Genomic DNA, 17,332 nt, shown 5'->3' with positions numbered 1-17,332 from the left:
ACTTATGTATTTTATTACGACTATTATGTAATAAAATATTGCTGATGCTTTTGCTTCTATCGTAAGCAAACTTGTTTTTTGTTAGATTTTCTATCCAAACAGACGACAGCCGTTGCATCTCTTCCAATTCTTTGTGTCTTAATCTAATGGATTTTAATTACACTTTGAGTTGTTCCTGTTATGAAAGTTGTTTTTATTTTCTCTGCATTCCTTGTAATTCTTGGCGTTGCCTCATTTAGGTCTGTAGCATGTGCAATATCACATGATCTTTCATTTCGCTCAAAGCGTTTCACAATTTCATATTTTTTTCTCTATCGACAGAGGCGGACTGGCCATAAGCCTTACCAGCGAAACCCTGGTGGGCCGGAGGCCGGTGTGATTTTGGCCATAAACCATAGTATGAGGCCACTACAAATTTTCCCGGGTAAGAATTTTTGACACAGTCCGCCTCTGTTTATCGATATTGCTTTTCTTTTTCTCTATGAATCTGCAGTGTCGTCACCAGAACGCTTCCTTTTAAGTATTTTACTCATTTTTAGGGAATAAAGCACAATTACAAAACGAGGAGGCACGCTTGATACACATAAACAAAGAAAGCGCACGTGTAGCAACTGAATAAACAACACCGTAAAGGCAGAGATACACTATTAACACCTCACATTTTACTAAAGCACATTTCTAGGGGTTACTACCATAAAACAATAAAAACAATTTCCAGTTGCGTTTCTGCTAGTGGAATCTGTTGTAAACTCGATCTAATTGCATTTGCGATTATACCGATAGCTGGAATTGTGTTGGATTTTACGTTATTATGGTGAAATGTGTTTCCCCTTCACTGATATAAAACACAAATACATTTTCAAAATCTTCTCTTCATTCCTATCGTGTTGCGTTCAGTTGGGGTGATTCCGCGTTCGACTGCCATTTCTTGTAAACACAAAGGCGAATCGTGCATAAGCGAATTCAGTTCATGTTATATAAGATATCATTCTCCTATTTATAAATCATGTATGATCGAATTCGTGTAGTGTAAACATGTGTTATACGAGGACTGACCGTACTTGTGTTTCAGGAAAGCTTTTGATACAGTTGCACATAAAATGCTGCATTAATTAGAGCAGCATAGCATTAAAGGAATTGTCCATTGATAACAACTCTGCTGTCTTGCTCCACTGCTGAGTGGAACAAGACAGCAGAGTTGTTATCAATGGACACTGCTCTTCACAGACTAATGTTATTAATGGAGTTCCACAGAGTTCAGTGCTGGGTCCATTGCGGTTTTCTGTATTTATTAATGATATTGAAGTTGGAAGATGATACAAAGGTTGGCAAGGTTGGTGATGACAGTAATGAAGATATGCTTCTGCAGCTAGATCTATAAAAATTAAGCACATGGGCTGAGAAATTGTAACTGAAGTTTAACATTTACAAATGTAAGGTACTGCATATGGTTAGCAGTAATCCCAATAGTATCAACTATGTGGTACTACACTCATTACAGTGAAAAAAAAAAAAGGACCTGGAGTGTGGGGCTCATTGGACAGTTCATGGGGTTTTGTCAATGATATGCAGGAATTTTGCTAGCAGGGATAAGTAGGTGATAATCCCTTTGTATAAGGCAATGGTCGGGCCACATCTTGAGTACTGCATACAGGTCTGGAGGCCCCACTCTAAGATGGTTTGTTTATTTGTTTGTTATTTGGTTTTTAGGAGCATTAGCAACTAAGGGCATATTGCTCCGGGAAATGCGGGAAATGCGGTGGTCATTCCCTGACCTTTCCTCATCCTCCATATTTGGTGGTGACGGGCTCGAACCCCGATCTAATCAAAAAGCGTGTGCTACGCACTGCTGCTCCTTCCCACCTGGCTACGGAGGCGCCACTCTAAGATGGATGTAAAGCTGGAACAGAGGAGGGCAACAAGTTGGTGAGGGAAACAAAGGCGCACTCCTACAAAGAAACACTTCATTTACATAAACTGCAGCATCTGGAGACTAGGCACCTGCAAGGTGTCATATGAGGCATTTAAGGGTTTGAATGGTTTGAGCAAACTGAAGGCTGATGGGATTCTTTCTCTTGTGCAGACTATGCACATAAGGGGGGCATAAATTCAAATTGAGGAAGGATGGTTGCAGAATACAAGCGCAGAAACTTGTTCCACCAATCACCCATCTCTCAGCCAATAGGTGTTTGATTGGTGGAACTGGATAGCTTAAATGTTTTTTTGGCGAAGGTAAAGAAAGCCTGCACGAGAATGACGAGAAACGTCGGATAACTTATGCGGAAAATTAGTTTGCCGATACGGCACTCTAGCGCTGCTCACTCGGTAAACAGACGGTAGGTGTTAACGGTCTGGAGCAAAGTCGAGAACGATATACTGATTGACAGGTAGGCGTGGCAAACGACATGCTGATTGGTGCGCGAACACAACACATGATAACATCGGTTTAGTATCACTGTAGCAGCACTAATGGTAACTTGTCCTAATCGTACATGCCCTAACATTTACTGTAACGGTGAAAAAAGATCAGGTTACCTCGACTTGAATCCCATGGGAGCTTGAACCCCTCCCGAAGTGGAGGGGGTAACCTAACCTTTTTTCTTTAGAATCAGTCATATTTAGAAATACATTCATAAAAAAATAAATTTTTTTATGACCGTATTTTTATTTTCTTGTTCAATAATATGCCCTAATGGTGAAAATAGGTCAGGTTACCTCCACTTGAATCCCATGGGAGCTTGAACCTCTCCCGAAATGGAGGGGATAACCTAACCTTTTTTCTTTAGAATCATGAGTGGACTAGCACATAAATTGTTTATTAATAAAATATTAATTTTTTTATTAATGTACTTTTATTTTTAAAGACACTCATGCGGATACACACGTATCATAACGTCAATCAGCACCTTAATAGCTATTCAGTATACTGTATATATAAAGAATCTTTCTTTCTTTTTCTATTATTTCCCAACCTAACGTTTAAGTTTAGGTCGCGAAATACAAGGAAACCTTCTCTTTTATTTCCTAACCTACCATTTAAGCTCAGGTTATGAAATACAACGAAAAACAAAGAAACCTTTTCCTTTTTTCGTAACCAAACCTAAATCAATAATACAGTAAAAGCACTCATCAACTCCAAAAATCTGCTTTTAATATGAGAAAAAAAAAAAAAAAAAAAAAACACAATGAAGAACATAAAATGAACGGAACGAAACTTTCTCAGAAAAAAAATTCATGAGTACAAATCATACAGTTGGACCTGAATAGCTATTCGCAATTTGAGTAACAATATTGTGAAAAGTATCTTCATGATTTTTCCCATAAATTTGACGCCACATATATTCATTAATGTGACCCATCAACATATGTTTACAGCTGCCATTTACTCCTTTAGTTACACTTTTTACTTTCTTCCACTGGGCTTCGATATTATTCGTATGTGCTCCTGTATGTGAATCTACAAAATGTTCCTTGTGTTTCACCGTTAAATGTTTGTACTTCTTTTTTTCTAAGGCCGTAATACGGCTATATGCACGCCATTCATCTGTTATGATGGTAGTATTTTTCTTCACTACTTTTCTAATAATGCGCAAAAGAGTTTTTGCTTTCCGATTTTTTATCAATTTCATGAAGACGAATTTAGATTCTCTTTCGAACACACCAAACACCCATTTCTTCTTAGCAGTTAAATTTCGTCCTCTGTGATGTTTTGGTTTTACCAGTACAGTTTCGTCTGCTTCTACAATTTTCCCCGATCCACCCAACTTAATGGGTTTTTTTATTAACTGCAATCCGCAAATATCTCTTAGTTTCTTATAAAACTTAATTGCTGTCACTTTCGAAATTTCCAGATGGAATGCTGTCTTAGTTACTGGCGTGCACGTTGACCAAAAGTATATAATGTACATTATCTTTTTCAATGAAACTTTTGTATTTTCCATAAAACTATGTTTCAATAAAGAAACTCGTGAAGAACATTTTTTGCAAAACCACAACTTTCCACATGACTCTGTTCGTGATTCAATTAGTTTAAAATAATCATTGCACTTAAAACAGTACAATTTCGGTCTTATCAATTTAGTTTTCATCAAAAAATCAAGCAACGTTTCATTTTCCTTACAAATTTCTTCCATCTTTAAAAGATTCATCGCTACTATTACCTGTTCACCGTTTATTACAAAACTATTATGCACCGTTCTTTACTGGTAAATACATATCATAATGCCAACCAATGACTACACAGTAGCTTGTCGTCTGTCGCGCCCACCACCAATCATTTCATTGTTTGCCACGCCTACCTGTCAATCAGTATATCGTTCTCGACTTTGCTCCAGTCCGATAACACCTACCGTCTGTTTACCGAGTGAGCAGCGCTAGAGTGCCGTATCGGCAAACTAATTTACCGCGTAAGTTATCCGATGTTTGTCGTCATTCTCGTGCAGGCTTTCTTTACCCAAGCCGTTTTTTTTTTTTTTTTTTTTTTAATTTATGCTTTTTGTTTGATTGCTTTCATCATTTGCCACTACTAATATTAATACTATTTGATAAATTACACATTATATATATTTAATATATAAAGCATATACGGTTGTGGCCCCGTATCCGGTGATTCAGTTACCCGTGGTTAACCACAGAAAAAAAAAGAAAAAAACTTAATACTTACTACTCGTGTATCCAATACAATGCTTCCCTTTATATTTTACGATGTCGCATATGGTTTGGTCACCAACATTATGGTTCTTTTGAATAATTTCAAGTTTCTGTTTAATTTGAAAGCACAACTCGTGCATTTGCCCATCATTTTCGCCATTTCTAAAAAAAAAAAAAAATCTGACATTCTTGACATATACAGGGTGATTCACTACCAGTGCGACAAACTTGCAGGAGGTGTAGGGGGCACAAAGACGAATCGGAATCGCATAGCATTGCAGGGTCCGAAATGCCTTCGTCGTGCGGTAGAGGACGTTGAACGGGAGGTCGCGTGAACAGCGATCCTGCTGGAAGTCAGCATTTGCGAACCGTTTCTGTTGAAGAAACCAAGTAGCAAAAGTCCTCCGGAGTGGATAATCCGAAGGCTCCAATGATTGGACGCGTTGCAGATGGTATGAACTCATTTGGTTTGTTGACAGTATCCTCCATAGAGTGGATTGGGAAATACCCAATCGTTGGCCTATCGCTCGAGTACTCGTACTCGGATTGCCTTCTGCAAGACGTAGGACATTCTCCTCATTGCCTGGGGTCCTCGTTGTTCGCTCTTGATTCATGGTACCTCTCGTGAAACAACCAGTCTCATGTAACCTTCTGTGCACACGTGCGAAAATCATATGACGAGGAGCACGCCTGTGCGGGAAATGTTCCTGGTACAAGCACAGAGCGGCGCGCCCATTACAGTCCGCAGCTCCGTACGTGAGGTGCATGTCGGCCAGTTCAACGTTTGAATACTCGTCCATCCTACTGCCTTAGGAACCGGTTCACAAATGCTGACTTCCAGCGGGATCGCTGTTCACGCGACCTCCCATTCAACATCCTCTGCCGCATGACGAAGGCATTTCGAACCCTGCAATGCTATGTGATTCTGATTCGTCTTTGAGCCCCCTACACCTCCTGCAAGTTTGTCGCGCTGGTAGTGAATCACCCTGTATAACAAAACAAAATTTGTCCTTCTGCGGTGCGACGGAACACAACAATTGACGCAATGCACTAAATCAAACTAAACATTTGGTCTCTTTTTTTTTTTTTTTTGTTTTGAGCAGTAGGTGTGAAGACAGCGGGGGTTGCAAGATAATAGGTACATTAATCCCCAATGACCACTTATTATGGCAGTCCTTTTCGCTTATTTACAACTTGCAAACCATATGTTTATACCTATTCTAGTTATCACTTGAATATTATGATTTCTGGTCGATTTTTTTTTTTTTAATTTATGCTATGTTTCAATAAAGTTTCAATGTTTCAATAAAGAAACTCGTGAAGAACATTTTTTGCAAAACCACAACTTTCCACATGACTCTGTTCGTGATTCAATTAGTTTAAAATAATCATTGCACTTAAAACAGTACAATTTCGGTCTTATCAATTTAGTTTTCATCAAAAAATCAAGCAACGTTTCATTTTCCTTACAAATTTCTTCCATCTTTAAAAGATTCATCGCTACTATTACCTGTTCACCGTTTATTACAAAACTATTATGCACCGTTCTTTACTGGTAAATACATATCATAATGCCAACCAATGACTACACAGTAGCTTGTCGTCTGTCGCGCCCACCACCAATCATTTCATTGTTTGCCACGCCTACCTGTCAATCAGTATATCGTTCTCGACTTTGCTCCAGTCCGATAACACCTACCGTCTGTTTACCGAGTGAGCAGCGCTAGAGTGCCGTATCGGCAAACTAATTTACCGCGTAAGTTATCCGACGTTTGTCGTCATTCTCGTGCAGGCTTTCTTTACCCAAGCCGTTTTTTTTTTTTTTTTTTTTTAATTTATGCTTTTTGTTTGATTGCTTTCATCATTTGCCACTACTAATATTAATACTATTTGATAAATTACACATTATATATATTTAATATATAAAGCATATACGGTTGTGGCCCCGTATCCGGTGATTCAGTTACCCGTGGTTAACCACAGAAAAAAAAAGAAAAAAACTTAATACTTACTACTCGTGTATCCAATACAATGCTTCCCTTTATATTTTACGATGTCGCATATGGTTTGGTCACCAACATTATGGTTCTTTTGAATAATTTCAAGTTTCTGTTTAATTTGAAAGCACAACTCGTGCATTTGCCCATCATTTTCGCCATTTCTAAAAAAAAAAAAAAATCTGACATTCTTGACATATACAGGGTGATTCACTACCAGTGCGACAAACTTGCAGGAGGTGTAGGGGGCACAAAGACGAATCGGAATCGCATAGCATTGCAGGGTCCGAAATGCCTTCGTCGTGCGGTAGAGGACGTTGAACGGGAGGTCGCGTGAACAGCGATCCTGCTGGAAGTCAGCATTTGCGAACCGTTTCTGTTGAAGAAACCAAGTAGCAAAAGTCCTCCGGAGTGGATAATCCGCAGGCTCCAATGATTGGACGCGTTGCAGATGGTATGAACTCATTTGGTTTGTTGACAGTATCCTCCATACAGTGGATTGGGAAATACCCAATCGTTGGCCTATCGCTCGAGTACTCGTACTCGGATTGCCTTCTGCAAGACGTAGGACATTCTCCTCATTGTCTGGGGTCCTCGTTGTTCGCTCTTGATTCATGGTACCTCTCGTGAAACAACCAGTCTCATGTAACCTTCTGTGCACACGTGCGAAAATCATATGACGAGGAGCACGCCTGTGCGGGAAATGTTCCTGGTACAAGCACAGAGCGGCGCGCCCATTACAGTCCGCAGCTCCGTACGTGAGGTGCATGTCGGCCAGTTCAACGTTTGAATACTCGTCCATCCTACTGCCTTAGGAACCGGTTCACAAATGCTGACTTCCAGCGGGATCGCTGTTCACGCGACCTCCCATTCAACATCCTCTGCCGCATGACGAAGGCATTTCGAACCCTGCAATGCTATGTGATTCTGATTCGTCTTTGAGCCCCCCACACCTCCTGCAAGTTTGTCGCGCTGGTAGTGAATCACCCTGTATAACAAAACAAAATTTGTCCTTCTGCGGTGCGACGGAACACAACAATTGACGCAATGCACTAAATCAAACTAAACATTTGGTCTCTTTTTTTTTTTTTTTTTTTTTTGTTTTGAGCAGTAGGTGTGAAAACAGCGGGGGTTGCAAGATAATAGGTACATTAATCCCCAATGACCACTTATTATGGCAGTCCTTTTCGCTTATTTACAACTTGCAAACCATATGTTTATACCTATTCTAGTTATCACTTGAATATTATGATTTCTGGTCGATTTTTTTTTTTTTTTTTTTTTTTAAATTTGGAGTCTTGAAGTGTTCCGGTTAATCCAATCCCAGTAAATCGAGAGTCTGCTGTACTTTATTATTACCATATTTAATGTTGGTAATGTCTTACTGTGTGTTTAATTTATCAATTAAACTTTATTATACATATGTATGTTTAACAAAATCATGTTATATATGGGGTCAGCAGGTGTTCGCTTATATCTGCGGTTTCAGCCATCCACGGTAGATCTTGGAACGTATCCCCCGCGGATACGGGGGTCTTACTGTATAGTTTATCAAATATTTAATTATTTAAAATTTGGCTATTAAACTGGAGAATGATCAAAAATTTATTTTGTAAATCAGAGAATATTTAAATATTAATTTTCACCTGGTAGGATCTAATAATAGCTTGTACTGACAAATGGTCTTCGATATCTCTTTGTTGAGGAGAAGTTTCCCTAGGTGACACAACAGTTGTAGAAGATATTGACCAGGGTTTTGGAACTACAGGTGAAAGAGATGTTTCTACACCTGGTGGATGAAAGTATGATACAGGTACAGTTATTAGTGGTGGAGGACTTTGATATGCTTGCCCAGGTTCAGCTCCAGACGTAGCACTGCGGAAAAATGTGTCCCACGACTACATTAAATTAAAAAACAAAAGTTAGTCTTACTGCACTTAATGAATGGATTTTTACTACTAACTTCTAAATACTTTATAAAGGAAAACTAAATAATTTATTATACTTTTTGTATATAAATTATTAAACATCATTGAAAATATAGATGAGCAAATTTTATAAATTTGCATAAGATTTTGATTGCATATGCAAATATATAAATAGTTGTAATCTTATATGCAAACATCAAAACAGTTATAATCTTATATGCATCAAACAGTAGTAATTTTATATGCAAACACAGAAACAGCTGTAATCAAGTTGACAAATATTCACAAGCTAACTTCTGATAAGCGAATATTTGAACTATTGGTATCATTCATAATACTTCTTTTAACAGTTTTTACTCTCCTTGATACAATCTCACTGGAAAGGAAGCTGAGAATAACAAGGATTCATATAATGTCACAATTAAGCCAGATAAAAAAAAAAAAAAAAAACACACACACATTAAATAGCACTATTTTACTTTGGTTACAATTGTCATTTCTAAATACAGTCAGTCCTTGTATAGCACGATAGTTGTGTTCCTAGAAACCCTCGTGCATTATGAACAACAGGCCCTATGGGAAAAATGGGGTTAGGTGCCGACCACCCACGAATGAACACACATTTGTAACCAAAACATTACCAAACACAATAAATAATCGTAATAAAATACTTACATATTTTATTACGAAATAAAATATTGCTAATGCTTTTGCTTCTATCGTAAGCAAACTTGTTTTTTGTTTGATTTTCTATCCAAACAGTTGACAGTCGTTGCATCTCTTCCAATTCTTTGTGTCTTAATCTAATGAATTTTAATTACACTTTGAGTTGTTACTGCTATGAAAGTTGTTTTTATTTTCTCTGCATTCTTTGTAATTCTCGGCGTTGCCTCATTTAGGTCCGTAGCACATGCAATATCATGGTCTTTCATTTCGCTCAAAGCGTTTCACAGTTTCATATTTTTTCGCTATCGACAGTGGCAGACTGGCCATAAGCCTTACCGGGAAAACCCCGGTGGCCGGTGTGATTTTGGCCATAAACACTAGTATGAAGCCACTACAAATTTTCCCGGGCAAGAATTTTTGACCCAGTTCGCCTATGTTTATCGATATTGCTTTTCTTTTTCTCTCTGAATCTGCAGTGTCTTCACCAGGACGCTTCCTTTTCACACCTTTTAAGTATTTTATTCATTTTTATGGAATAAAGCACAATTACAAAACGAGGAGGCACGCTTGATATACATAAACAAAGCTGCGCACATGTAGCAACTGAATAAACAACACCGTAAAGGCCACTTTACGGTGTTGTTTGTTAAAGATTAACAAACAATAAAAACAATTTCCAGTTGCGTTTCTGCTAGGGAAATCTGCTATAAACTGGTAGTAAACTCAATCTAATTGCATTTGCGATTATACCGATTGCTGGAATCGTGTTGGTTTTTACGTTATTATGGTGAAATGTGTTTCCCCTTCACTGATATAAAACACATAAATACATTTTCGATATCTTCTCTTCATTCCTATCTGCTGCATTCGGTTGGGATGATTCCGCATTCGACTGCCATTTCTTGTAAACACAAAGGCGAATCGTGCATAAGCGAATTCGGTTCGTGTTATATAAGATATCGTTCCCCTATTTATAAATCGTGTATGATCGAATTCGTGTAATGTAAACACGTGTTATACGAGGCCTGACTGTAGTATACCTCTGTTATAATGCAAAACATAACAGAGGTGACTATGCTTCCCTCAACACACAAGTAATTATCCAAGTTGACAAAGGTCAACTTGGATAGTTACCTGTGTGAGGAGTGAAGCATATTATTTGTATTTTTTTATCTACTTGTTTTTTTTTGGGTTTTTTTTTTTTTTTTTTTCTTTGCCAGTGCAGCAAAAGCCTCTGACTCCTTGCACTATACGGCAAACACTATTACTAAATTATTAATTAATTAGTTTATGCTTCTTCGATACAACCCAAATACATTCCAGTTATCTTTTAAAATGTTAAAAATATTCATTCATCGTCTGTTGGTGTTGCTGCAAGCAAAGGTGCAAATTATTCTTGCACTGCTTCTATTGGAATTAGCAGTAGCCTGGAAAGCAAGTTGCTGGGGATTTCAGGAACTGCTGGGAGTCATGAAACAAGTAAATACATGGGCTGTGTTAGAGTAACTAAGAGTGCCTGTGTACAGGTGCATGTATACTTGCACATACACTAATGCTAGGAGTATAGCAAATAAATTGATGAATTCATTAAAGATGTCAAAGGCAGATATTGTTGGGATATCAGAGACGGGGTGTCACACAGATAAGGAATTCAGAATTGGAATTTAGGGAGTACAATGTGTACAGAAAGGATAGACAGGATAGAAAGGGAGGAGGGGTTATGCTATTAGTTAAGAACATCATTAACCACTGAGAATTACTATACCATACATACCTTGTTAACCAACTGATAATGGCGATTTGGTTTGGTATCTTCAACAGCAGTGTTAACAATTCATCTTTGTTCTGGAGTTCTTTCCTCACTCTGTGCATTGCATATTGTGTGCATTTCTCTATATAACTTCCAAGGTTGTCGTGAAATCGGAAGACTTACTCTTGTATTGACAGATCACTTTAAAAAGCCAGTCCATAGAATCATGTGGTACATATGTTGTTTACATTGAATGATTGGCATATAGCAATCAGCCAGAGGCAATCATACTGATAGCTATTGGCCAGTCCATATCCTTGTGGCAAGGAGGTGGATCATATCTGCTCTTAAGCTTGCAATGCTGCCCCCAAAGTACTAAAGGAAAGCGAGTCCTTTGAAATATTTGTGGAATAGAGTAAGAAGACAGAGTTGGATGGGAAGAAGTTCAGCAGCAAATAGGAAGTAGGAAATATTTCCAGAAGTTTGGAAAAAGCAATTTCAAAAACAAAAGGAGAGAGCTGGTCATTTAACCCATGCCAGGGTATGCATATTGCAGGACAGTGCAAACCAAAAACCCACAATGGAAGAAGCACGAGAAGAGCACCCTATCAGCAAGGAATATCAATCTCCAATTGGAATACACAAAAGAATGTATCACAACAGGGAAAGGTGGGGATTCCTGTAGTCGGCAAATGAGTACACCCACACAAGAGATTTCCTGTCCATTAGTTCTGGACAAGCAAATCTTTCTTCTTCTTGTTTGTTGGATTTATTGTTGCACGGGCCATAAATGCACCTATTACAATCTTATTTGACACATGATTGTTATAATAAAAAAAGAGGATTCAGATCAGTTGATATTTGTTTATCATTCTCAGGAAGGTAAAAATGTCATAAATATCTTGACGGACTCCAAGGATCTGCTGTAAGGTAAGTCTATTAGAGGAATATGTCTGCCAGGGGCAAAGGTTGATGATGTTGTAGAGCAGATATCATCTTTAAGGGCACAAAAGATGATATAGTTGTACACGTTGACACTAATGATATTAAGAGTAGGAGACCGGCAGAATTACTTAACAAGTAGAGGTCACTGTTGAAAAAAAGCCGTGAATTAGGGTTGAATTTGAAAGTGTCTGCCATTCAGCCCAGATACAATAGGAGGGAGTATATGATGAGAGCCTTGTCGATCACTTCAGCCCTGGAAAGATTGTGCAAGACTCAAGGGGTAGAATTTTTTTCAGCCTGGTCTGTACTTGTCAACAAGAGAGCCTGCTTCTACACGGATGGGATACACTTAAATAGAAAGGGTGCAAGAATATTTGCTGATGATATAGAGGCAGTGTTAGGTGGGTCAGAAAACTGCTAGCTTGGGAGATTACAAGGACTAATAGATTAACAGTAGCCACTGGCAGAGGTGAAAGTGATTATTGCACTGTTTCTATTGGAATGAGCAGCAGCCTGGAAAACAAGATGCAAGGTATTTCAGAGACTGCTGGGAGTCATTGTGGTACAAGTAAACACACGGGTTGTTAGGTTAGCTAAGAATAGGAACAGGGTATTGCTCAAAACATCAAAGGCAGATATCGTTGGGATATCACAGATGTGGTGACACACAGATATAAGGAATGCAGAACTGGAATTTAGGGCATGCAATGTGTACAGAAAGGATAGACAGGTTAGGAAGGAAGGAGGGGTTATGCTATTAGTTAAGAAACAAAATCCAAGGAAATAAAGCCAGTCAACATCGCTGGACAGTGTAGTGTCGAGTCAATTTGGTGTGACATAAGCATTGGGAGATCAAATTTGAGAGTAGGAGTGTGCTATAGGCCTAATGCCTCTGATGAGTATAATAAGAAAATGTACAGGGAAATAGAGTAGGCAATAATGGGCGATTTTAATTTCCCCGATATTGACTGGAATTTGTGGGTTGGTCACTCGCACACTAGCAAGACTTTTGTGGATTTATTGGATGACTGTTTTCTACATCAGCATGTTCGGGAGGCAACTAGAGGGAGTAATACTCTTGATCTGATTATCAGTAGTGATTCTTCATGCATTAAGAATCTGCAGATAAAGGAACCACTAGGTGGCAGTGATCACAGTGTGCTGAAGTGGGATTTATTCAAAGACGTAACTACCATCAGGGGGAAGGGGAAGGGTTGTTGCTTTCATAAAGGCGACTACGATGGTCTGAGAGAGTATTTAAATTCTATACAGTGGGACCAACTGATGATGTTACCAACAGCAAATTCAAAATGGGAAGCATTCAAAGAACATATCTTGGATGCTACGAGGCTTTTACATACCAACTAAGAAATACTGTTCAAGATTTAGGCCTAAATGGTGTCATATGAACTAATGAGATATATGGTAGAGAAGAAAAATGAATGGGATAAATATAAATTAATGGGTGACATGGAAGCTGATAGATATAAGCTGGTCTGTAACCAAGTCAAAGGAGATGAGGCAGGCAAAGGCAGATTATGAGAAATCCTTGGCAAAGGATGCAACGAAAAACAGAAAAGAGTTCTTTACCTATGTAAACTCTAGAAGGAAAGGGATGAATCAGATTGGTCCACTGGATATTGATGGTTCAACATTTGATGATCCTGCTCAGGTGGCTAACAAACTAAACGAGTAGTTTGCATCTACATTCAGACATGAGGAGTTATTCAGGAAGGGGAATGCCAGAGGCGAAGTAAACTCTGGCAGTGAGCTAGATAATTTTGTAATAACTGAGGAAAGTGGAGGAGAAATTGTTGAGGATAAACATAAAAAAGGCACCCGGCGTGGATGGCATCTATCCAGTTATATTAAAGGAGGCAGCAAAGGAAGTAAGCAAACCCTTAGCCATAATTATGAGAGCTTCTTTGGACCCAGGGGAGGTAGACTGGAGGGACACAGACTGGAGATGGGACATAACTGAGGGACATAGACTGGAGATGTCAAAATGTGACCCCAATTCACAAAGGAGGATCAAAAGCTGACACAAGTAATTATAGACCTGTGAGTTTAACTTCTGTTCCAGGAAAATTAATGCAGGCAATGGTTAAAGAAGCACTGCAGGATCATCTAGACAAGACTTCAGTTATAGCTCGGAGACAGCATGGTTCTGTTAAGGGGAAGTCTTGCCTGACCAATTTGATTGGATACTATAATGCAGACACAAAAGAACTGGATGCAGGGAATAACTTTGATATTATATATTTGGATCTTAGAAAGGCTTTTGATACTGTTGCACATGGAAGACTGCTGCACAAATTGGAGCAGTGTGGCATTAGAGGCAAATTGCTGCTATGGATAAAGGGATGGTTGAGGGGGAGAAGACAGAGAGTTGTAATCAATGGACACTGCTCATCATGGACTAATGTTATTAGTGGAGTCCCTCAGGGTTCAGTGTTGGGTCCATTGTTTTCTGTTTTTATAAATAATATTGATGATGGTATATCAAGCTTAATGTCCAAATTTGCAAACGATACAAAGGTTGGCATGGTTGTTATGGACACTACTGACGCTATGCTGCTGCAACAGGATCTGGAAAGTTGAGCAGATGGGCTGAGAGGTGGCAAATGAAGTTTAGCATTGACAAATGTAAAGTACTACATATGGGAAACAGCAACCCCAGAGCAGCGTATCAACTCTGTGGTACTACACTGACAGTGGTAGAGAAAGAAAAGGACCTGGGGGTAATTGTGCAGGCAGATATGAAGTTCTCTGAGCAGTGCAGATGGGCTGCAAAAGTAGCTCGTGGTGTATTGTCAATGATATATAGGAATTTTTCTAGCAGGGATAAGGAGTTGATTATTACCTTGTATAAGGCAATGGTCAGGCCACACCTTGAGTACTGTATACAGGTCTGGAGGCCTCATTTCAAGAAGGATGTAGAGCTGCTGGAACGAGTACAGAGAAGGGCAACAAGATTAGTGAATGGAACAATGGGTTGCTCTTATAAAGAAAGATTTAAGTTTTGCAAATTACAGTGTCTGGAGACTAGGTACCGGCAAGGTGATCTGATAGATGTGTATAAAGCCTTGAATGGTTTGAGCATGCTCAATTCCAATGGGATTCTTCCTTTTGCTCAGAATAATCACCTGAGAGAGCATAAATTCAGATTGAGGAAAGACAGATGTAGGATAGATGTGCGGAAATTTGCCTTTGGCCAGCGGGTAGTTGGTTGGTGGAACAGACTTCCATCCCTTGTTGTGGAAGTTGATAGCCTAAATAAATTTAAGGCTCAGCTGGACAGGTATTTTGAACGAACGGAGGGATGAAATGGAATTTTTTTTTTAATTTTTTTGGCTGATGCTGCATAAGCTTGCTTTCTTGCATCATATGCCTCTACTAATGCTGATGCTAATATATATGTGAAGAGAAAGCTGTTTGTCGTTCTCTCAAGTATAATGGGCATTCAATGATAAAGTGGCTTACTGTGAGTTGAGTTTGACTTGCTGCATAGTGGAGGGTCATCCTGAGTGAGTAAATAACTGAGTTAGGTGGGTATGTCCTGTTTGCATTCTGGCAAGTACTACTTCTTCATTTCTATTGCCTCTTAGGGTTGATAGCCACTGTTTATGATCATTTTTAATCTGCAAGAGTTTATTGCTTTTTTTGCTCCTGCGAAATGGATAGCCATTTTTTTCTAACAGTGCTATGTATGATGTGTTTAAAATCTGTGTAAGGTATCTTGATGTCTGATATTATGTGACTGGCATTCTTGGCAGCAAAGTCCGCTTATTCATTTCCTACGATTCCAGAATGCCCAGGTATCTGCCAGGTATTGGCAGATCGTCAGCATACAGATATGTTTCAACTGTGTCAGGAATACATTTGGTAATTGAATTAATCCTGATGGAAAAGAGCGTGGCACTAAGCACAGAACCCTGGGGGACTGCTTCTTCTTGCACAAATGTTTGTGAGAGAGCAGAGTGAAATCATACCTGAAAGGACCTATTGCTCATAAAATTCTGGATAAATTTCGGAAGATGACCTCGAAGGCTGGATTCATAGAGATCATGAAGAATCCCATATCGCCAGGTTGTATCGAAAGATTTTTTGATGTCAAGACATACCATCACTAGGTGCTCGTTCCAGAGAAATGCATTTTGAATGTTTCCTTCAGCTTTGACCATAAGGTCAAGTATTGATCTGGTTCTTCGAAATCCATATTCATTTTGACTTTAGAATGTTTTCATTCTCTAGGAACCACGTCAACCTGGCATCAATTATTTTTCTACTATTTTTCCTATACAACTGGTTAAAGCTACTGGTCGGTAATTTGCTGGATCTGAATGGTCCTTTCCTGGTTTTGGGAAAGCTAATACAATAGAATGACACCAGTAGGGTAGTAATCTTCATCAAAGATTCTATTATACAGTTTTAGAAGAGCAGAATGGGATTCTTCACTCAAATGATATATCATGGCATAGTAAACTCCATCAGGACCAGTAGCGCTATTATCGGATCTTGCAAGTGCACTGCATAACTCTGTCATGGTAAGGGGTACATTATATGGAAGCTGTCGTGAATTATTGAAACTGAGATTATATTTTTCTGCTTGTACTTTATGTGACTGATAGCTTGGCTCAAATGTGGTTACAGCTGAGAGAGTTTCAAATGCTTCCCCTAATGTATTTGCAATTTGAAGAGAATTGCAGATTTCTTTCCCTTTTAGAAGTATTATCAGAGTGGTTATAGGAGGATATTTTCAATTAATTCTTCGAACTTTAGTCCAAATGGTTCTGATGTCTGTGGTTCTGTTTATAGTGGAGGCATATCTGGACCATGTCTCTTTTTTGTTTATTCATTGTATATGACGAGCTTTAGCTCTAGCTTTCTTGAACTGTATGAGATTAGCTGTGGTTGGGTATTTCCGAAATAAGTTCCAATATCTATTCTTCTCCTTCTTGGCATTGCTACAGGCTTCATTCCACCATATTTTTGGGTGTGAGTGGGTTTTCATGGATGATTTGGGCATGCCGGTTTCTGTGGCTGCTATTATTTGCTGAGTTATGTAAGTTACCGCAGAGTCAATGACCTCCGTAGCCAAGTGCGCAGGAGTGGGAGTGCAGTAGCACACGCTCTTTGAGTAGACTGTGGTTCAAGCCCCCTACTGCTGAATACGGTCGATTTGCCAACCCGCACTGGACCAGCGTGGAAGATTATGGTCCATTTTCCCTCAGCATGAATTGTGGAGGCTTCCATCCTGCAGTGGGTTGACAATGGCTGCACTTTACTTTACAATGGTGAGAGTCTCAATAGTCTGAATGAAATTGATATTTCTTCCAGTTAGCTTTGTCAAATTTCCAAACAATTTTTATTTCAGTTTGAGGAGGACAGTTAGT

General features: G+C 38.9%; 1 protein-coding gene across 3 annotated transcripts in view; it reads right to left on the bottom strand.

The window, feature by feature from the left end:
- The window catches only part of LOC150081753 (2-oxoglutarate dehydrogenase complex component E1-like), a 1,213,922-nt gene that overhangs the window by 1,121,827 nt on the left and 74,763 nt on the right, over window positions 1-17,332 (bottom strand). For all 3 annotated transcript variants that reach the window (XM_090378853.1, XM_090378854.1, XM_090378852.1), the window contains exon 2: window positions 8,294-8,545. In XM_090378853.1, the coding sequence (XP_090234979.1) occupies window positions 8,294-8,545 (252 nt within the window). The remainder of the gene's footprint in view (window positions 1-8,293; window positions 8,546-17,332) is intronic.

This window comes from Mastigoproctus giganteus, chromosome 8 (genome assembly GCF_048544385.1).
Source record: "Mastigoproctus giganteus isolate SK-2022 chromosome 8, ASM4854438v1, whole genome shotgun sequence".
Taxonomy (NCBI): domain Eukaryota; kingdom Metazoa; phylum Arthropoda; class Arachnida; order Uropygi; family Thelyphonidae; genus Mastigoproctus; species Mastigoproctus giganteus.
This window is presented reverse-complemented; position numbering and strand designations above follow the sequence as displayed.